General features: G+C 57.8%; 1 protein-coding gene across 1 annotated transcript in view; it reads left to right on the top strand.

Moving 5' to 3' along the window:
* Positions 1–21,777, top strand: part of Cmip (c-Maf inducing protein) — a 199,469-nt gene that overhangs the window by 121,220 nt on the left and 56,472 nt on the right. The window contains exons 2-3 of the mRNA XM_047527816.1: positions 352–477; positions 8,385–8,435. Coding sequence (XP_047383772.1) covers positions 352–477; positions 8,385–8,435 — 177 coding nt within the window. The remainder of the gene's footprint in view (positions 1–351; positions 478–8,384; positions 8,436–21,777) is intronic.

The following is a 21,777-nucleotide window of genomic DNA, read 5'->3' as shown; positions in this document are numbered from 1 at the left end:
GTGGGGACATGGCTGCCATCTTGGGACCTGAGTGCAGAATGCACTGAGGGAGGCTGTTGCTGCTGTTGGGAGGGGTGAACGTGACCTGGTGGTGGTGAGAGATGCTGGGTTCCAACCAGGCCCTGGGGGGCTCATGCCTGCCGGGGAGCCGTCCTCAGCCCTTGCCCTCCTCTGAACGCAGGGTGGATTTTGTCTGTGACCCTCCCCTCTGCAGGCACCCCAGCCAGGAGCAGAGGATCTTTGCGCCAGCCCCCGGTGCTGTCCCGAGTGGGAGTTATCGGGAGCCTCTCCAGGCCGGGGCCAGGCCTCCTTGTAACCCACGTATCTTCTCTTTTTGTCTTCCTGCTGCAGCCAACTGGGTACATGGAAAACTCAGTCTCCTACAGCGCCATCGAGGACGTTCAGCTGCTGTCCTGGGAGAATGCCCCGAAGTACTGTTTACAGCTCACAGTCCCCGGGGGGACCGTGCTGCTGCAGGTAGGGTAAACACATGAGCCCAGCCTGGCACCACCTCATTCCCCTGGAGGGAGGCAGCCGGTGACCTGGAGGGAAGGGGGTTTAGGTACACACTAGGGCTCGCTGGAGGAAACGGGGAGGGACGTGCATAGATTGAGCTCCTGGTGTATGCCTGCTACAGTCTGGGAGCTTCACGTTGCTCCTTAGTTCCCCAAACCTGAGAAATGAGTTTTACAGTTTCTGCTTTGCCGGTGAGGAAACTGAGGCCATGGGCAGCTGTGCAGGCTGTGAAAAGCTCATGACAGCAGGTGCTGCCTTTTGCTTTACTTGGACCTGGGGGTTTGTACTTCATGTTGATTAATCTTTGAGACTGATAGAAGTGTGGTTTCCCTTCTCAGGAAAAAGATGTGCATTCTGTATGTTCTAATCCAGACTTTCAGTTAGAAATGACACAGGCATTATTCAGACTAGTAAGGCAAAAAGAGAACGCTGGGCTATAACCATTAAACTAACCGGGAAGTCCAAGAGAGGACTTCAGGCATGACTGGACCCAAGGGTCAGATGATGCCATTAATGTTCAGCATCCTGTCTGTCTCTGCTCGGCTTCTGGGTTTTATCTCAAGGCAGAATCTCACTCTTGGTAGGAAGGGTGAGCTTCTGGTGGTCCAAAGCCACGTTCTTGTAATCCTTACAAAACCGAGAGCTCCCTTTCTTCCTAGCATTTGTGTAAAATTTCAGAGAAGGTGCTCATTGGCCCTGCTGTGATCCCTTTGCCCCTTGGGAGCACACTGCCCTGCCCACCCTTGGCCACAGGCAGCATGTATTCTGATTGATAGCTCCCCAGGACCACGTGGGTACACTTGAAAGAAGGGGCAGCAAAGCCAGTGGCCATCCAGCATGCTTGGGTGCTACAGTCAGGCCAGAGAGCCACCAGTTCCCAGGAACCCAGTCAGACGCTCAGCCAGAGGTGGGTCACCCTCCTGCTAGGGAAGGGGAGCAACCCTGGCCTCTCCTAAGGAACGTTTCCTTTCTCACCCAGACTCCCTGGGGACACTTTCTCTTGGCCCTAAGAGTGGCTCCCTAAAGCCTTCTTCAGATGTGGCCACTAGATTGGGTCGCAGCATCAGGGCCAAGAGTCACCCTGTTTGCCTCTGAAGAATGCCAAGTGCAGTGGCCGAGTGGAACAGCTGGACACTTGTAGAAAAGTCCTGGTCTTCACTGTTGGCTCTTGGAGGACCAAACCCCGCCATGCCTCAGTCTGTCTTCTCCTTAGGGCCCTCTGGCCAGCAGACCTCCCTTCTGTCCTCAGTTCCTCTCTGTCTCCATTGTGGAGATGAGCCCAACCCCTCCCAGAGTCCCTGCTCCCACTGCCCCTCTGCCTCCTCTTTCACTCCTTCTTGCCAGTTTGATGGCTACAGCAGGATCCTTGCAGGGGGTGGGCAGTGCAGCCAGCCCCTTTGGGGCAGGAGACGTGGTGGGTAGTCATACCCGAGAGGGAGAGACACCTAAGGACACCCCACCTGGGTCCTCTGCCACCTTCACGGTTTTGAGGCAGCTCTCCTGTGTGGATGAAGGCCCCCCTTGCAGAGCTCACTTAGCCTCGTGGGAGGCAGAGACATAAACAGATGATTACTGAAGTAAGGACCCAAGTGGAGGCAAGTCCCAGGGGACTGGGAGCCCAGAGGACAGTGACTCATTCGGTCTAGAGGTGCCAGAACAACCTCCCCAGGGATGCTGCCTGAAGCTGGGTGTAGAGGGATGAATAGGAGTGTGCCAGCATGGTGGGTGGGGGCCACACCTCTGGGCGGAGAGGACAGAGGGGCTAAGCATGAACCTGGGGGGCAGGTACTTGCCACCCCTAGAGGAGGGGGCATTGGGATCTTGCTGCCCTTGTTAGCTAAAGGAGAAGCCTCAGGCTACATTCTGAAAGCAGTAGGGAGCCATCGAAAGCGCTTCAGGGATAGAAGGGACAGGAGGGAGGTGAGTGTGGTTACAGGGCAGAGGGGCTGGATGTGTGAGTGACAGAGATGGAGGGAGGCCTGGAATCCCTTCTCCACCGCAGGAGGGTCTCTTGCTTCTGAGACTGGAAGGGCTGGCCCTACCCCTGAGGAAGTCCAGAGCGTCATCACCCTGGGGACAGAGGAGCAGTGAGGCTGGGAGGGATCCGCGTCTGGCTAGTGCCGGAGTGTCCCTTTAACCCGGCTGTGGCTGCGGCCGCCGTGATGACTCGCTGCAGTGGGAGTGCTCCGCCTCAGCTCCCCCCGCAGAGCCGCCGAGTGGACGGGCAGCAGCCGCCTCCGGCTGCTCCAGCATCCCTCACTGCTGCCGGGCTCCAGCGGACGGACGGCACAGCCAGAGACTGGAGGAGGAGAGGAGGGGGGACAGGAGGGAACGCAGCTCCCGGATCTGGAGCGGGACGGAGCGAGGCGGGGAGCAGCTGTGCCCTTCTTCCGTCCCCAGGGGAACCCAGGTGGGTGCCTCCCCCACCCTTCGGTCTCCCTTGCTGCCATTTCCATCAGGCCAGGGAGGTGGCCCCGGGCGGCTTCTACCTGGCTTCTGTCCTCGCCCTCCTCCCTGCTGCCTCCCTGTGATTCATGGCTGCCGTGTGGCTGCCTCGTTCCAAAAATGGATCCGAGTCCTCCTGGAGTGGGCTCCAGCCGGGGAGCTCCATGGTTGTGGGGTCGCTCGGGTGGCCTCTTTCCCTCCAGGGTGGTTCCCGGAGGTGCTGAGTGGGGCCTTCTCCACTGCCAATGGGGTCTACTTGCTGTTGTGGCAGACGGCAGGATCTTTTCTTTGCCTTGACTCGTGTACGGTTGGCTGTGTCAGGACCCAGAGCCAGGGCGTCACTGGGAGCGACCTCAGGTCCCTGGGGACAGATCGTGTCTGTTCCAGGTGGGCTGATGGGTCACAGCACATTCGAAGTGCTGCAGGTGGCAGAGAAGCCAGAATGCCCCTAGCTGCTGCCTGGCACCCCAGCCAGGGCTTCCCTGGGTCATTTGTGTTTGGATTAGTTTATTCCATTCACTTAGAAATGCACGTTCGGTTCATCAGCTACATTTTGCATGCCAAGTAGTTACAGGTAGCCAGCGGTCACTATGTTAGCCAGTGCAGATGTGGAGCATTTCTGGCTGGGCACCATGGCCCATGCCTGTGATCCCAGCTGCTCCGGAGGCAGAGGCAAGAGAATCACAAGTTCCAAGCCAGCTTCAGCAACTTAGCAAGACCCTCTCAAAATAAAAAATGAAAAGGGCTGGGGTTGATAGAGCACCCTGGGTTCCACCCCGGGTGGAACATTTCCGCTATCTCAGAAGAGGCACGAGAAGCATTTCTGCCGTCCCAGAAAGTTCTGTGGGTGCTGCTGGCCTGAAGCCTTGCGTTCGGCCAGGCCCCTCCCATTGTAATGGCCTCCCGAGCTGTAGTGCTTCCCTAAGCCTGAGTCACCGCCACCCTGGGGAGGTGCTCCAGGTTGGTGGCCCTCTTTCAGGTTCTCTGCATTTGTGCCTGACGTTTCCCTGGCCCCTAGCACCCCTCCTCCCTCCCGCTCCCTGTCCCTCCCTATCCCGTTCTCTCCTCCTCCTTTCCTGCTCGCCATCTCTCACTCTGCTGCTCCTGCAGTGTCTTGTTCCCTGGCGCCTCCCTCCTGGGTGCTCTGCATCTCTCTCCCCTCTCTCCTCCCGCCTCCCTGGCATCTCCTTTCAAAGCTCCCACATTTGAACGGGTGCCCCACACCAGCCTGTGGGAGCCGACCTGATGGATGGGGGGTGTGGGGGGGCCAGGCACAGGCCCCTCCTCTCCAGCCCCAGATGCTGAGGTTGGCCTGCAGGTCGCATTGTCAGACAGGGGCCCCCAGCCTTCCAAACCGTCCCTTTGCTGCAATTCTGGGTGCTTTGTGATTCCAGCACAGGCTCCCTAATGCCACGTCATTAGACCCCCGGGTGCAGAACACACCTGTTTATCTGCTCCCCAGTGCCCTTCTGCCTGCGCAGCATTGTGGGAGGCCAGCTACCTGAGCACAGGGATGTGTGGTGGAAGTGTCCCTGCTGGCTCAAGCTCCCTGCTGGCCCAGGGTTGGGGGTCTGGAGTTGAGGAGTGACAAGGCAACATGTCTTCAGGGAGCTGTGCCTTGCAGCTGGGTTTGAACACATCGGTGAGGATTGGAGAGCCTGGTGCAGCCTCAGCAAGATTCCTGGTGACACGAGAATGAGGAGACCCTCCTCCCTGAGCACATCACCACCCACTGGGTGTCTCAGAGACCTGGCTGTGCTCGTCATTGTTCCGGAAAGCCCACAGGAGCCAGGCAACTGTTTACCCCAAACACTGGCAGCAGGGCAGGGGACAGGGTGGGTTCCTTTCTTACTGGAAACCGGAGAGAAAGCCCTTTCCGGTCTGCATGCACAGGCTGTTTTTCCCCAAGAGTTGGCCAGGGAAGGGGACTTGGGAACAGTACCCCGGTGCTCCCTGGGCTGTTTTTCTCACCTCTGTAGACAATGCAACAATGAGTGAGAACTTGGCAACTTTTGAAGAGGAAATTAGGCAGAATTTGCCTGGAATCGGGCCCTTTGGATTGGAAAGATTTATCACTAGGAACCGTCAGAGGGCACTTTGAGTAGCTCTGGGCAGGCCAGGGGCTCCTGCCTATGTTCCAGTGGCTCCTCCTCTGAGTGACCCCCAGTCTCAGCGTTCCTGGGGCCTGGGTTGTCCTGGCCCAGCTGCCAGCAGAGGAGCATGGGAACTTTGCTGAAACCTCACCCTGGGCTGACGCTCAGCTGGGCAGCTTTCCCTGTGCTAGAAGCCTCTTAGAGATGCTGCCCTGGGCCAGCAACTGTCCTTCAAAACCAGACAAGTCCACGGGAGAAGAAGCTTCCGGCCACCCTCGTTGCAACCTCTGGCTCCATCTGCTGCTGCCCCCTCTTCTGGAAGGAAGTCCCAGCCCACCCTGTTGTTTAGGTGGGGCCTCTTAGTGCCCGGAACAGGGTGGCAGGTCCTTCCTCCCTTCATCAGAGGTTGGTTGCAAGGGGAAATGATGCTTTCAGAGTCCCAGCTCAGGCTCTGCGGCACAGAGGAGCTGGGCACGTTGCTCACCAGGTCCAGGGATGAGCACAGGGCAGCAGCCTGGGGTCAGGCACTCTGAGCTCCAGCCCAGATTTGCTGTGCACTGGCCATGGCTGTGTAGCTAGCTGTGTGACCCTAGCAGCAGGAAGACCTCCTTGGGCCTCATTTTCTGTACCTTTGAACTGGACCCATAACGTTTGTCTCCTTGGCTGTTGGAGAGGCTCGTAGGTTCTGTGTGAAGTACTTGGTACTATTGGAACAGAGTAGGTCAGGAAAATACCACTGTGTTATTTCTAGAGACTTCATCAAGTACAGGTTGGGGAAGAGGATGTCAGGACTGGGGAGGTCTTTTGAAGTTCTAATACACGTGACATTTTCTTCATTGAACAGAGTGGGTACATTGATGCCCCACGCACCCATGCATCTACGGTCTGCCTGTCCCCCTGTCTCGTCCATGCACCATGCGTCTGCCTGTTCATCTGTCCGTCTGTCCTGTCTTACACATCCATCCGTACGTCCTTCCAGTCATTCATTCGTTAGCACGTCAGCCAGCCTTTCAGACATTTCCCTGGCTTTCTTGGACACAGTGGTGCATAAATCAGACGTGGCTCCTGACCCCCGAGAGCCCCCAGCCTAGGGATGGGGCACTAGACAGTGACTGTAAGATGGCACGATGTGCTGGCTGGGTGTGGGGGAGGTGCCATGAAGACAGGCATTGCAGGGGGACCTGAGCGTTAAGTGGGAGGGGTGAGGGCAGTGTTCCTGGGCAGGGAGGTGGCGGTGGGCTTCCGGCCGTGTGAGGCAGGCGTCAGGGCAGGGAAGCCAGCTTATGCTGCCGTGGCGAGCAGCCCCTCGTCATGTGCTGAAAGCAGCCTGGGACTCTTGCTCACTCCTGCCGCATGTCCAGCATGTGTGGAGCACGGACCACCTGGAATGTTGCTGCTCACCATGGCCGTGGGAGGGGAGCAGACTCAGGCCGCCCAGCATCACAGCGCAGGCTGCTTGGCCACGTAAGGAAGGTGACTGGAAGCAGAACTGAGGACAGATACAGGAAGCCTGGACCTCAGATTCCACCTCAGGAAAATGGCGTCAGAGAAAAGGTTAGGTTAGATCTAGGTCCTTAGCCTGTAATTCGTAATGTATCCTGAAACTGCCCGCACAGTGTGTGTGTGTGGGGGGGGGGGGGGTGCTAGCACACTTGTGGATATCTCTGGAGGGCAGAAGTTTTAACACAAGTCCCCGGGCTAACCTCAAGGGCGGGCGGTGCCGGCTCCTGCAGGAGGCTCCCCGAGTGCTTCCTTGCCTCTTCTAGCTGCTGGGGGCCACCACATGCCTGGGCTCTTGACCGCACCCCTCTGACTCTACAGCTCTCTGACTCTGACCTTCCCTCCTCCCTGGTGACTCCCCTGGGCCAGGTGGATAATCTAGGATAGTCTCCCATCTCAAGAGCCTTCGGTCAGTCACATCTGCAAATTTCCTTTGTCATGTTAAGACGACATAATCCCAGGGGATTAGGGTGAGCACGTCTTTGGGACTTCATTCTGCTTGCTGCAGCCCTCTGGCCACCTGGGTGTGATCAGCAGCGTGGAAATGCCACAGACCAGGACCATGCAGAGTGGCCCCTGGCGTGCACCTGCCGTGAGAAGTGACCCTGCACTCTTCTGCACTCAGCTGAGGTGGTGACAGAAAGCCCTGGCTGCCTTGCCCTGGAGAGCCCAGTGCTGACGGCTGTGGGCACAGCCCTACCTAACGGCACGTGTGCGACCGGGCGTGCCGAGGGAACTCTTTCCCAGGGCCACCTCATTGTCTGGGTCCTAGCATTGCTGTCCCCAAGCTGGGGATGTATGCTGTCATCCTAATGAACAAGAGTTGTCATGAGACCAGAAAGCTGGGTCAGTGCTGGCAGCGGGGAGCCCAGCCACAGCCTTGCGGGGGCTACTTCTCCCAGGCCTGGGCAGTCCGAGGAGGCGTCACAGCCGTGTCCTCAGGCAGCATTCTTGGGGCGCTCTATGCCATAGGCTGTGGCAGAGGTGAGGACCTGAGCCCGGGTCTGTGGGAGGCTCAGCCATCGCAGGTGTCCAGTGGACATGGAAGCTGACCTAGCTTGCTCAGCACTCAAGCTCAGCCTGCCTCGGGTGGCTGGTGTGACTGTCCAGGGTTTGAAAGGAGTCTCTGAGCTCCGCCACAGGGGCCTGATGCTGCACAGGCACTGAACCAAGACAGTTGGGGTGGGGACCGCCACCTACAGGAGAGCAGATATGTTGGAAGCAGAAGGTGGATGTTTGTGCTTGGAGGGGGGCTCCAACCTTCATCAGTCCCTCGACCTTCACAGTTAGGGTCCCTTGGAGCAGAGGTGGGGATGGGCACTGCCCGGGGGCCGGTGGAGAGCTGAGTGCCGCAGCGCTGTGGTTTCCAGCTTGAGTCGGGCTGCATGGGCTCAGTGCCTGGTCCTCACCTCCTGACCTGCCGCTATGACCAGGGTCCTGGTGAAGCACACAGGCCTTGATGCCGGCCCAGCTGAGTCTGAATGCACGTAGCACAAGGCCTCAGAGTCCTGGTCTCCTCTGTGGAGCGGGGAACTGGGGAGGATGGATAAGAGGCAGGGTGCCTGGTGACCTGGTGGGAGCAAGGCCCCGGCAGCTCCTGCCCCCTCTCCGCCCTTGCCATGATTCCAAGTGAGTCCAGTGGGGTGGAGCTCCTTGTACCCAGCAAAGTCGCACACACCAGAGCCATGTCTTCTTTCCAGAGAAGCCCCCGGCCGGCGCGCTTCTGTGGTGCTTTTGCACATGTGGTTCCCCCTCAGGGCTCACTTGCTGGCTAGGAGGTGGCCTGCGTCCCGCCGGCTGGTGACTGGACTTTCTCTTGTTCTCTTGCAGGCTGCCAACAGCTACCTGCGAGACCAGTGGTTCCATTCTCTGCAGTGGAAGGTAAGTCTTGCCTAGGCCGCTCCTTCACCGTGGCCACCTGTCTCAGCCTGTGACGTGATGGCTTAAAGCCTGCCTGTTACCCAGAGGCGTGGTGGCAGAGCACTCTCGCCTCTAGGCGGTTGAGCAGAGGAGCCTCGCCCACTGTACAGAAACCCCTGCCCTTCGTGCCTTGGGGTGTGGATCCTGTCCCCTGCAATGCCGAGGCCGTGTTCCTGCCTGGTGCTGTTAGCCCAGGGCCTTGCACAAGTGTCCCTGCTGCCAAAGGGTCTTAGAACTGCTTGCTGTTGGAGTCAGGCCAGTCTGAGGGCCAGGGAGGCTGGCCCCAGGGCTCCAGAAGCTCTGTGGACGGTGACTTCTGGAGGCTGCACAACGTTGTGGAGAGAAACCAGCCCTGTTCCTGAGGCTTCCCCCGCCTGTCCCTTCTCAGGCCTATGGCCTAACTGCCTGGTTGTAACTCTGCAGAGGACGGTTTGGAGTCTTCTGACAAATAAAGGGAAATTGACTTTGCTGGTCACTTTTTAAGACTGGGACCACCTTTGCCAAGCAGGGTCCTCGGGCCCCCTGAGGTCCAGGTTCTGCTCTGGGACTCAGGCAGTGGTGTCACATTCAGGTGAGGTGTGCAGCTTGCCCAGGGAGCACCTGTGCCTCTCTGGCTCCTGCTGTGGTTGAGGACAAGTGTGGCAGGCCCCCTGGAGGGGCAAGCGTGCCGAGAGCTGTCATCGCAGTGAGCTGGGGGCTCTTGGGGGGACTGTACGTACCACACTTCTGTGTGCCGGGGCTGTGCCGTCTCACAGTGTCCACCTTGCCCTCACCAGGACCTCGTGACGTCGATGATTATTGTTGTCCGCATTGTGCACACAGGTAAATGGAGGCTGGAGTCCGAGGCAGTGAGGGCAGAGGCAGGCTCGCAGGTTCGGACCCATGAGGTACTGGATGTAGTGGGGGGATCCCCGGGCAACTGAGGGGCGTGATGGCCCACGCCTGCTTCCGGAACCAGCAGTGCTGATGAAGCGAGCGCACACAGGGGCGGCATCCCTGGTGCTGCACTCTGTGCCCAGGGCCAGCGTGACCTAGGACCCCTGGGCCGCTGGGGAGTTAGATGCCACAGAGGTCGAGAGGGAGGAGCAGTAACGGGGCGGCAGTGGCCAGTCACATGCCATCGCCATGGTGCATGGCCCCCCAGAGCTTTTCCTGAAGGAAGAGTCCATTTTGCTGCCAGTGACGGTGGCTCCTTAGTCCAGCTCATCTGCCCGCCAGGTGTCTCACATGTGAGTCCTTGTAAGTGGCAGCCTTGAGTGTCCTCTTGCCCAGGATGGGACGGGGTGGAGGTGCACAGAGGCGTCTGTGGCAGGGTGGCTCTGCCTGCGCCTCGCCCTGGCCGGCCTTGCTGTCGGCGGCAGCTGCAGGCCTGCCCAGAAGGCAGCACCGCACACACTGGGAACACTACTGGCTGCAAGGGGTGACCGAGGTGGGCACGGAAAATGGAATTTGGGGAGAGTAAAGGTGATTTAGAAGTTCAGGCTTCAAACACTGATTTGTCAAGAATTTCACATGGCGTTCAGGTGGTTGGTTAAGCTCGTCTGGAACTGGGGTCACGGGCGTCCAGCAGTTCTTGGGAAGACAGTCTGTGCTCAGGTGTGGTGGTATTTGGTATTTATCGATGGTTATTCAATTTAATCAATTAAAAGAAAAATGAGGGCACAGCAACTAGGAGAGCTAAACCAGAGGCGTCCGAGAGCAGGCAGGTGCCTGGTGGTGTGCTGGCCCCTTTTCCAGGTGGTGGCTGACGGCGCGGGCTTGTGTTTTAAGCATCTGTAAGACACTGGCAGTTTTTCCCCTTTGACAGTTGCCCCCCAATAATTTAGGTATGTGGCCACCAGGTGGCAGTGTTTCTCAGTGTTGGCAACTTGATTCAACTCCTTTGACTCGTAGCCACTTAGTTCTGATGAGAGTTAAGGGGGCTTGCTTGCCTTCTTTTTAAAATGGGAAAGAAGCATACGTTGTTTTGGAGGTATTGCTGGCTAGCAAGATGAGCCGGAAGCCCTGGATTGGAGTCCTGCTGTGTAACTTGCTTGACTGGTCTGGAAAGACTATAGCAAATGTTCGTTTAATTGAGATGGAATTAGTAAATACCTACCACGTGGCAGGCCTGGCTGGGTACATTCTGGTTCAGTGTTACTCAGCCCATGACAGGACCGAGGCTTAGAGAGGTTGAATGACTTGGTCATATTTGCATAGCAACTAGATCTGAAGATTTAGTCCAAATCTGTCAGTCCATCTTGCTTCCTCCTTGATCAAACCGTGTCTGACTGAGATGCAGACTCTTCAGCCGACTGGGGACAGGACCCTCTGCTGCTCCTGAGACAGCCACTCTCTCTTTCATATTTACAATTCAACCAGCCATTTCAAAACTTTCCTTTCCTTTTTTTCTTTTCCCTTCCTCTATTTAAACAGGGGGGAAAATCATTAGACTATTAAAGTTAGGGACCGCTAGAAGTTCCACCTCGTCAGCTTGAGTCTTCATTTCTAAGCGTCGCCTCTGTCGTCTTAGCCCCTGCGCGAGTGCAGCATGTGCAGAAAGCTTCCTTCTCCTGAAGAGCGCAGCCTCCGGGACACTGTGTCCCTGGGTTTAGCTGTGGCCAAGTTGTGCCGACCCGCTCGGCATTCCCCACAGGGGCCCAGCCCCCTCGTGGCCAGAACTGGGTCTTTGGGGCTTAAAAGTACTTGTTTTTCTAAAGTGCCCGGTGGCCCTCTGAAGCCCAGCCTGTTCATGAAAGCCTTGTTTGGTAAAGGAGGAAAGCAAAGGGGAGACCTGTCTAGAAGGCACCAAAGTAAGAGACACCAAGGGCGGGGTGCAGCTCAGTGTGGAGTGCCTGAGGTTCAGTCCCCAGGACGGGGCGGGGACAGTAACGGAGGTTGAGGAGTGCTGCTGTAGGTCTGCTCCCAGGTGGGGTGGGCTGTGACCGCGCGGCCTGTGCTGCCTGTGGCTCGTCCTGTTCCCCAATAGCACATTGTCTGAAAGGCCTGGCGTGGCCTCGGGTGCCCGCCGCCATCCCCGCCCCTTGCTGGAGGAGTTCCTCTGCTGGTTCCGGGCCCGTGCGCCATCTCCTCTCCCCGACCAGCTTCTGTGGTCAGCCTTCGCAGATGAGGTCTGAGCGCAGAGCGCACGAGGTCCCCGCCAGCTCCTCTCTCACCCGCCACCTCCCTGGGCACTCTGCTCTCCCTGCTCCCAGCCATGTTGGTCGGGAAGTCCAAGGAGGCCTGGAGCCCTGGACAAGGGCCAGCAAGCACCTTCCAGCCCCTGGCGGGTGGGGTGAGGAATGGGTTGCTTGGGTGGCGTGGCAGTCCTGCAGACCTCGGGAAGCTGCTGGAGCAGAGCCCAGGTCTTTGGCTCCTGGGGAAGCTGGCTCTGATCGGTTTGGGCGGTTGGGCCCCGGAGGCCGATTCCCAGGGGTGTGGAAGCAAAACAACGATGTTGGGTTAATGAGGCCTCCTTCTGGCTCTGAGACGTGCCACCTTGCTCCTTCCCTGGTGCGTGGAGGCTGGGTCCTTGCATATGGGGACAGCTGGGTTGTGTCAAGGCCTCAAGTGTGTTCACAAAGCTATGAGAGGAATGGACTATTCCTGTGTCCAGGGTTTTGAGATGAGAGGCCGAGGCGTGCACAGCCATGGGGGTGGGCCTGAGTGCCCAGGGACAGGCCCTGTGTGCCAGGCTGTGAGGAGACGCTCTGGACTGATCATAGAGCCCCAGAAACCAGGGGGACACCTGCTCAGGACAGCAGGGATTTCTAGAGCCTCCAGCCCTTCCGCCTCCTGATGGGTTCCAAGGCCGCTGCTCAGAAGTCTTGGACCCAAGACAGTTTTATCCCTGGGGAAGCTGGGTCACTAAGAACAACCCCAAGGGCCCAGTGCCAGAGCTGAGCCCGAGGAATAGACTGAGTGTGTGACAAGAGGCTGGCCAGCTTCCCTGTCCCAGGCTGGCCAGGCCAGAGGAATGTGCTTGGCTCTGGGAAAGTCTCAGCCCATGTTTGCATCCTCTCTGGCCAGCTGCCCTGGCCACGGCTGCCTCCTCCCTGAGCAGGCTTTCCCAACCCCCTGGGGCGGCCACAGCCTCTGGTCGCTCTGTCCACACCTCGTCCCTCCTCTGTACAGTAGGGGAGGCAGGAAAGAATGCTGGAGGTGGGGGAAAGGCAGCATTGCGTGTGTGTTCGCTGTGGAGCTGGTCAGTTTTCTTAGCTGTGAAATGGGGAACAGCCCCTCACTTGCTACTTGACTGTGCAGCTCATGGTTCTTGTTTGTGAGGCAGGTAGAGGGGATCCTGGCAGCAGCCAGTGCCTCCTGCAGCCCCTTCAGCCCTGCCAGCATGTCCTCTAGGAGTGGAGCTGGGCAGCCTGTCCTCAGGAGGAGTATCCCCCACTCAATGGAGCATCCCGGGACCAGCTCTGCATGTGCATCTGCTCCCTTGAACCTTGTGACAGCTTTGCAAAGTCTTCCTCTCCTGGACAGGGCCTGAGAGTCCCAGGAGGCGAGGAACTGACCATGAAGGGTGGCTTCTAGCACAGCTCTCCACAGTGAGTCCAGGGTCCGGGCTCTCTCCACCACTGAGTGATTGACAGGCATCAGGGATTAGCCTGGGGCTCTCTCGGGACCCACATCAAGGAACAGCTGCTGCCAGGGTCCCCGGCCAGAGCAGAATGTGACCACCTGGGCATGCCCTCGGAAGCAGAACTTGCCCTCACAGGGAGAAGGGCCCACTGTGCCAGTATTCCCAGGGAGCCAGGGCAGAGGGAGCGAGGGCCTCGAGCTGGTGCCCCTGCTGTACAGCCCGACTGAAGGCTGAGCTGGGGGCCCCTGGGAAGGGGAGAGCTCGGGGCTCAGGGCAGGACCCTCAGCGGGTACCATCACCCCACGCAGGGCTGCAGAGCCTTCCTGAGTTTAATCCAGCCCAGACTGATCCCTGAATTGCCCCCAGCCCTCGGCACCAAGTAGCAGGTGGTTATCGTGCCTGGGACGGCCTCTGGCTGCTGTGCTGAGCACCTGCCCCAACTGAACGCCGACTCAGCCCCCAGGTTCTCTCCGCTCCAGGAAGGGCCTGGTCCTCCTGCTTTCCCATGTTACAGATGTGGAAACTGAGGCCAAGAGTCACACCAGGCTCTCGTGGGCACACGGCTGCACCGTCAGGGCTGGGCTTTGAACAGCAGCCTGATGGAGTGCAGGCCCTGGGACCTCAGCAGCAGGAGCGGCCTCCCCACGCCACGCCCGGGCGTGCAGGGTGAGGCCCACCTTGCCCCGACACTCCCCGCTCCTCAGACCTCTCACGTAGCACCTTGGCACTTCAGTCTCGGGAGCTGTCGCGTGGAGCTTTACATTTTCCTGGTCTCGTGGACGTCACGGGGCAGATGATGCTAATTAACCTTTGCCTTGCAAGTCCCCACCGGTGCCTGCATGGAGCAGCTGGAGCCTGCCCCTGCCCCGCCTGTCCGCACAGCCGACGGACCACGCCTCCTGGCCCCGGAGGCTGGAGTCCAGGCTCTGCCCACTCGCCCCTGGCTTTCCTGCATGGCTGCTGCTGACGTCCCTTTGTGTTGACCCAGGTGACACAGCAGCCACGGCAGAGCGGCCTTCCCCTCTGCCCCTGTTGCCGGCCTACCTCTCTCGCACTTTCCTTTCTCTGATTTCTTTTTTTTAGTGCTGGGGCTGGAACTCAGGCCTCCCACGTGTGAGGCAGGCTCCACCTGAGCGACCCCAGCCCTTCCCTCCCGTTTTCCACCACGCGGAGGACAGAGGCCCCTCCGCGCCAGCCAGGCCTCGCTCCTGCCCCTTTCCTGGCGTTGCCCATCTTGACGCAGATGTTTCCACACGGCCGTCTGTGCAGGGGCGAGTGGTGTACAGGGCTGGGCCGTTTCCCTCTGGACCCTGTCCCGCCGGAGCCCTCGCTGCCTTCAAGTCCTTCTAGGGCAGTTGGACCCTGGTTACCGGGGCGAGTCGGGCTGGGGGCAGGTTGGTGGCTCTCTCGTTGCCCGTTGCTCCCAGAACCACATCGTCTGCACTGCGGAATGGTGAGGGCTCCAGGCCAAAGGGCCCAGGTTCCGGGCCTGGCTCTGCCACCTCTTGGCCATGTGGCACTGGGCTGGCTCCTTTCCTCTCTGGGCCTCCTTTTCCTCCTGTGTGAAGCGGGACTCATGATAAGTCCAAGTTCATTAGGTTCTTAGGAAGATGACTTGGGTGGGTAGCCGTGAAGAATGTGCACCAAGCTGAGCGCTGGGCGAGTGTTGGTTCCTATTCCTCACGGATGAGCGGAGACCCTAGGCGGTGGGCTCTGGCAGCGGGAGGTCCTGTACGGCACCGGGCCCCGGGAGCACACGGCCAGCATCGCCAGTCACTCCGGGCCCTTTCCCAGAGGCAGAGTGCTCCTCACGAGCCCCGCTGCGTATCCTCCTGGGCTGAGGGGGCGCCACGAGCCGTGGGCTCCGGGTCTGGTTCCACAGCTCTGCCTGTGTCTCTGGGCCTTGCCCACAGGAGCCTCTGCAGGGTTTCCACACAGACCCTCGAGCCCGAGAGTCTTCTGTTGGGACAGGGAGGTCCTCCAAGTACCCTGCAGTCTGAGAAGGAGGCAGTTGGGGCGGGCAGGGTTGGCTGTCTGCCGAGGGCCCCACCGCATGCTCCTGAGCCACGTTGAAGCGCAGCAATTCCATCCAGATGAATTTCTGGTACTCAATCAGAGAGGACCTCTTAAGAGGGATCAGAGATTCCGAGGCGCACCGTGAAAGAAGGGCTCTCCCCACCCAGCAGGGGACCCCGTGGGAGGTAGCCAAGCAAAGCCTCACCCTGCACCTGTGCTCACTCGAGCCCAAGGGTGGAGGCCTCCGGGGCCCAGGCCGCCAGCTCCCCCAAGAGGCCACAGTCTCCAGTGTCTCCCAGCCACGGCCCAGGCCGCTTGGTGGGTCACAGGGGACCCTGTAGCCAACAACAAGGATAGCTTCTGGGATTGGAACCAACAAGTGGCAGAGGGCTGGGCAGCCTTGGGGATGAGGCTCAAGCTCCCGTGGGCCTTCTTTACAGTAGAGTAAGAGAAGCAGCTACTAGGCACCTGCCGCTTCAGGAGCTGCGTGGGGGCTTCCGTGTAGTGTCATCTCAGGAAACCCATCTGGTAGGAGGAGCTGAGCCAACAGAGGGGCTCGTCCCCAGGTGCACAGCAGCCCAGGGTGGAGGCCTCCAGGCCAGCCTCGTGCCTGGGCAGAGTAGCTAGGTGGGGGCCACATTTCTGCTTTCCGACCAGAGCTCTTGTCTGTTTTGTAGTAAACCTCCCCTGCAGGACAGCATGTGGAGGAAAGCGCACAAATCATGAGTGTGCCGCTCGGGGAACTTCCAGGCCTCCCAGCCTCTCCACCTCCCAGCCTCCTGGCCTCCTGGCCTTTCCACCTCCCAGCCTCCTGGCCTCCCCGCCTCCCCAGCCTTCCCATCCCAGGCTGCTGCTGCTCCAACTCCAGCAGCCCGGGTTAGTTTTGTATATATTTGGACTTTACCTGAATGGAATCGTACAATCTGAACTCTTGTGACCTGGCGTCTAGGCTGAAAATCAGGTTTATCAGACCTAGCTGTTGTGCTGCGTGCTGTGGTTATTTCTTCCTTACTTTGCTGGGTTGTACTCTTGACTTCTTTGTTCTGTCATGGACAGAGATGTCCAGTCTGGGGCTGTTACAGGTGGAACCGTGTAAACATCCTGGTATGTGTCCACATTCCTGTTGAGTGTGTGCTAGGAAGTAAGTCATCAGGCTGCAGGGCAGACTCACAGTGGCCTTCAGTTGACGCTGGCCAGTAGTGTTCTGGTGTGGTTGTACCTCTGCTCCTTCTTAGGGGTAGGAGGGGCCTGAGTCAGGGGAGGTTTGAAGAGTATACTTACCAAGCTGTTTTATGCATTTATTTATTTAGGAACTGGAGATTGAACTCAGTGGCACTTTGTCAGTGAACTATATCCCTGGCCATTTTTATTTTATTTTTTTAAATTTATTTTTATTGTAAACAAATGGGGTACAAGTTGTTTCTCTGGTTGTACCTGAAGTAGAGGCATACCATCTGTGTAATCATAATTTACATAGGGTAATGGTGTTTGATTCATTCTGTTATTTTTCCCTTCCCCCCACCCCTCCCACCCCTCTTTTCCCTCTATACAGTCCCTCCTTCCTCCATTCTCACCCCCCTCCCACCCCCCATTATGTGTCATCATCCGCTTATCAGGTTCCAATTTTAGTATATGTGCTGCCAAAGCAAGCACCCTTCTTATTTTTTATTTTGAGACAGGGTGTCACTAAGTTGCTTAGTCCCCAGCTGAGTGTCTGAAGTTGGCCTCAAACTTGGAAGCCTCCTGGCTCAACCTCACTAACCGCTGGGGTCATAGGCACGTGCCACTGTGCCTGGCATTAAGTGTTTTTTAAATACTAAAGAGGTCAAAGAAATTCTAAAAACATCCCCACTGTCCCATAAACCTTCCCGACATTTACGATTTTTCAAAATGAGGCCGCAGTTCACGTATAACCAAGTGCCCATGTCCTGACTTTCAACTCAGGGACGGTTGACTCATCCACCTGAGTGACCATCACCCCAGGAGCCACCCAGCCAGCCCCTCACCTGTACAAGACACACCTGTGGCCCTGCAGGAGTGCAGGCAGCCGTACAGCCCGCGGTCTCCCCTGGAGCCGGCAGCGTCCACGTGCAGCGGGTTTCCATGGGTCTGGCCAGAACTGCACCCCCCGCCAGGCAGGCGTCCTCTCCTCGCCCCTCGCAGCCTGGGTGGCCCTCATGTCTCCTTGGTCACACATACGGATCCACTTTGTTCCTTTTTGTGGCTTGGAAGTGCTTGTCCCCCTTATCCATGGGGGACATGTTCTAAGACCCCCCAGTGGGTGCCTGAGTCCTCAGCGGGTTCCAAGCCCTACGGACAACGTTCACCCGTGTGGCCCGCAGCGTTGCCATAGTGCCAGAGTTCGTGCGTCCATGTTCCGTGCCCTGGCACCTCCTTCCCATCACTACTCCTGTGCTTCGGGGCCATTATTAAATAAAGCAAGGGTTACTTGAACACCAGCACTGGGGCATGGGTATCACCAAGTTGATCTGGTAACCGAGAGGCTACTAACGGGCTGATAGTGTGTGCAGGGTGGACACGCTGCATCCAGGCGGGGTGGAGTGGGCCATGCCACGCTTCCGTCACACCCCTCCATCTTATATCCAAAACACATGAATAGTTCATTTCTGGAATTTGCCATTTCACATTTCCACACCATAGTTGACCCTGGGTAAGTGAGATTGTGGAAGGCTCACCTGTGTGTAAGGGGGACCGTTGTCCTCTGTTCAGACACGCTTACAGCTTGTCTCAGTAAATGCTATTGTCCAAGCGAGGAAGCTGAGTTTCTGAAAGGACCTGGGGAGGGTGTTGAATGACTGCCGTTTACCCCACAGACCTCCCATGAGGCCCCGCGGCTGCCCGCGTGCCCTCACGAAGCACCCAGAGCCTAGGGGTGGGTGAGTAGCAGGCACCATACACCTAGGCCACCTAGCCTCCATGTGTGCCCATCCCTGTGGGAGGGCCCACCTGGGTCTTTGGGACCACCAGGACAACCCGTCCCCTTCTGTGTTCCTGGGCCTTAGGAATGGTGCAGTATAGTGACTTTCCCAGTGGCCAGGACAGAAGTGGTGTCTGTGGATTTGTTGCTTTTTTTCCCTTTTTCCAGGCAGGGAAGGGGCACCAGAGCTCTTGTGTGTCATCAGCACACGCTTTGAAGGGGCTGGTGAGTCACTGAGGCCGACAAGGAGGCTTTTCATGTAAATGGTTTGTGGTGAACTTGCTTTCTGCCCTTCATGGCAGAATTTCGTTTTTTCCTCCCCTTCTCTCTTTATAGAAAGTTTTCCAAACATATCAGAAGGTCATGTCTTCATTAGAAGACCTTGTTCTGTGGGGGCTGCAGTGGGAAGCAGGGTCTCTTGGTTCAGGGGTGCTTCCTACTCTTGGGCAGCACTGCGACCGGGCAGTCCCGCCCAGGAGGGGAGGGCGGCCTGCTGTTCCGTGTTGGCTTCTGAGGCGCCCATCTGCCTGTTGGCCTGGAGACAAGCACAGCACCAATGCCATAGAGGAATTAGGTCCTCGCCTCAGCCGGAGGCAATCAGGGATCCCCAGGTAGCAGCTCTGCTGTCAGGAAGGAAGGTGGGCATGGGGGGTGTGCTGGCAGAGGCTTGGACAAGACCCTCTGGAAGATGGGACTGAACCTGCCTTCTGGGCTGGGGCAAGTGCCCAGGAGAACAAGGACTTTAAAAAGTCCACCCGGGAAGTCAGGGGTCCCTTGGCACTGACCAGAGATAGTGGCAGGCTCCAGTGGACCATTTGTGACTGTTGGCTCCTGAGACCCTTGTTGAGTCTGTAGTGAATTCATCCAAGAGGGACCTCCTACCCTCCCAGCCTCCTGGCTGCTACAGACCCAGGGGTTTTGAACCAATAGCTCAGTGGTTCTCAAAGTGGGGTCGCAGACCAGTGTCATCTGGGAGCTTAGAAATCTAAATTCTCTCTCTCACAAACTGGGGTTGGAGGTGCAGAACACCCCCTCAGGTGACTCTGAGGCACACCAGGGCTTGAGAGCTACTGCAACAGATTGAAGCAAGGAGGAAGTGCAGTAAACCTTTATTGAAGGCTCCTGTCCTCCCTGCACTTCACCTGTTGCCTTGTACAAACTACAATATCCCCAGGAGGTGGGTGTTATATCCCCGTGTTGCAGACGAGAACTGACTTTCTGGTTAAGAGAGTTCCTTGTGCATCCAGGCCAGAGTTCAAACCAGAATCCAGTGCCTTCTGTGCCTCTCAGGCCCTGATACTGTATCTCTCATGAGCAGCCTGAGATCAAGTGTAAACGATGTGTCCACAGCTTCTGGATTTCTCTACGGTGTCCTCTCCATTGTGCAGGTGACTTAGGATTCACCATGATGAGTAACCTGGAACTCACACTCCTTCCCCGTGGGTGTTCCCCATCCAGCTACCTGAGGCCCCCTCAGAGGAGGAGACCCTGTGTAAAGCCTGGCTCTGTGGGAGGCAGGACCACTGTGCCCCCTAGCCAAGTTTCCAAGTCTGGAAACTCATGTTAGAGACCAACTGGAAGTTCCTTTACTAGGGAACCGGCTCCTTTCCCAGGGTGCTCGTACATCAAGGCCCTTCGTGGTAGGAGCCAGTGGCTGCAGCCAACAGAGGACAGCCCAGCAAGCAGCGGAGGCTTCCAAACAAAGCCGCAGACTGAGCAGATGCCCTTTGAAGTACTGCAAGCACTAGATAAAGTTCCTGGTAAAATAAACAGCAGGGTCCTGTGGAGATGCTACTGTCATGAGGTTTACACAGGGGTGGTGGGGGGCAGCGTGTAGGGAAGTCCTTGCTCGGGATGGAGTTCCTTTTTCAGGCCTGGAGGAAGCAGAGCCCTGCCCTGTGGTGTCGGGCTGACCACACGCCAGGGCCGTACCCCCTCTGTGGAGCTGGAGGCAGCGCAGCCTCTGGGACGGTCTTTGCATCTTCCGTTTTGTATGGTGGGCTGCTATCATCAGGGGTTTCCTCAGAAAATGCCACCTTGGATTAGTGACTGATAAGAGGCCCAGTGCTCCTGTCCTTGATTTTGGGTGCAGAGAGCCCGTTGGCACAGGTTGGCCCTTGTCAGGAGGGAGGGCAAGGTCACTGAGCTGAAGCTGGCAGCCTGCCACAGGTCCCCAGCAGGATGGCACGTGGGACAGGTCAGGCAGCAGGCCTGCCACGGGCCTCAGTTGTACATCTCGAGTGGACGCCCTGCCTCTATCAGCACATTCGAGGTGGCTTGCTAAGGCGCACAGGTGGGGAATTCATGGAAGCTGTTTGGAGTGGCTCCCTCAGGTGACAAGAGAGCGAGCCAGATGCACAGACATATGTGCAGGCAGTGCCATGCTTACGAACTAAACGAGGACCTCAGGCTGCTCCGTGGGCCTGTGAGATTACGTAGGACCGTGAGAAAGACGCGAAGTGATGCTGACCAGGGTCAACGCCCTGGCCAGCGCCTGTGCTCGCCAGCCGGTCTGGAGAGCAGCCCTGCCTGGCCACGCTTCAGCAACATGGTGGTCGCAGGAGGGGGACTGTGGCTTACCCTGTGGCCCTCCGGAGAAGGTTTCCTGAACCCCGACATAAGCTGTGGTGTCGCAGTGCTAGTGGGGATGCAGCGTGGGGGAGGGCCGAGGCGATGGAGGAGAGGCAGCTTGGAGGTTTCAGCCCAGCCCCGTGGGCTGGTGTACGTGCACACGCGCTCAGATGTGTGTACATACATGTGTGCGCACACAGAAGGGAACGCACGAAACGACGTCACTCAGATACAGAGCGCGGGCATCGTCCCACAGGGTGCCGCTTACAGCTCTGCTCTCTGCCCTCCCACTGTTCTGTTCGACCCCGATTTTTCAAAGAACGCATGTTATCTTAAAAATCACGTGATACACTACACCACTAAGAAGTACAGATACTACGACCGGCCACTCTGAGACTCTGGAAGGGACAGTACCACCACCACAATCCCAGTTCTGAAGTTCCGGGGTTCCTTCCCCGCTTTCTCTTTGATTGGAAGTACAGTGCCTGGCTAGGCCTCCTCAGCCAGTGGCGTCTCTGCTGTGGAGCTAGGCGAGCCCCGCCCAGACCCCTCCCCAGCCTCCTTTGCAAAGAAGTGAGCTGTGCCAGCCCCACGTGGGGCCTTCCTGGCCGTGCGCGTGGGATCCCCAAGCGTGTGGGCCGACCTGGCTCTGGGTGGTGGAGGGGATCCAGGCGGATCTGATGTTCCCACTCCCTAACGGCCGCGTGGTGCTCCGTAGGCCACAGTCGCATTCCTCCATTGTGGACCTGTGGTCACTTGAGGTTTTGCACTTCCCTCCTGAACTCAGTAGCTACCATTTGTCAAACCTGAAATATTAAGTTTAATTCTCTCAACAGCTGTAAGAGGAAAGGGCCAGTAAAGTCCTCATTTTATAAATGATGAAAATAAAGGTCAGAGAGGTGACATGGTTTGTCTAAGTCTGCACAGCTCGTAAGTAGCAGGAAAGAAGTCCAAACGTGGGTCTGCCCATTCTCAGTTTATTATAACACACACGCTGGGAGCAAAAGCAGGGTCTTTTGTTCCTAGGAGTTTGCAGGCTGGGATGAGGGTAGTCTGACAATCTCTAGAATATTCCAAGAGCTGAGGACGTGATGTGTCGGGTGTGCTAAGCCTGGGCCTGGGGACCTGCCAGGCTCCCTAGAGTGCTTTGGACAGAGGCAGAAGCCAGGTAGCCCTCCATGGGCACTGCTGATGGAGTTTGCTGGAGCCTT

The sequence above is a fragment of the Sciurus carolinensis genome, chromosome 16, assembly GCF_902686445.1.
Source record: "Sciurus carolinensis chromosome 16, mSciCar1.2, whole genome shotgun sequence".
In the NCBI taxonomy this organism is placed as follows: Eukaryota; Metazoa; Chordata; class Mammalia; order Rodentia; family Sciuridae; genus Sciurus; species Sciurus carolinensis.
This window is presented reverse-complemented; position numbering and strand designations above follow the sequence as displayed.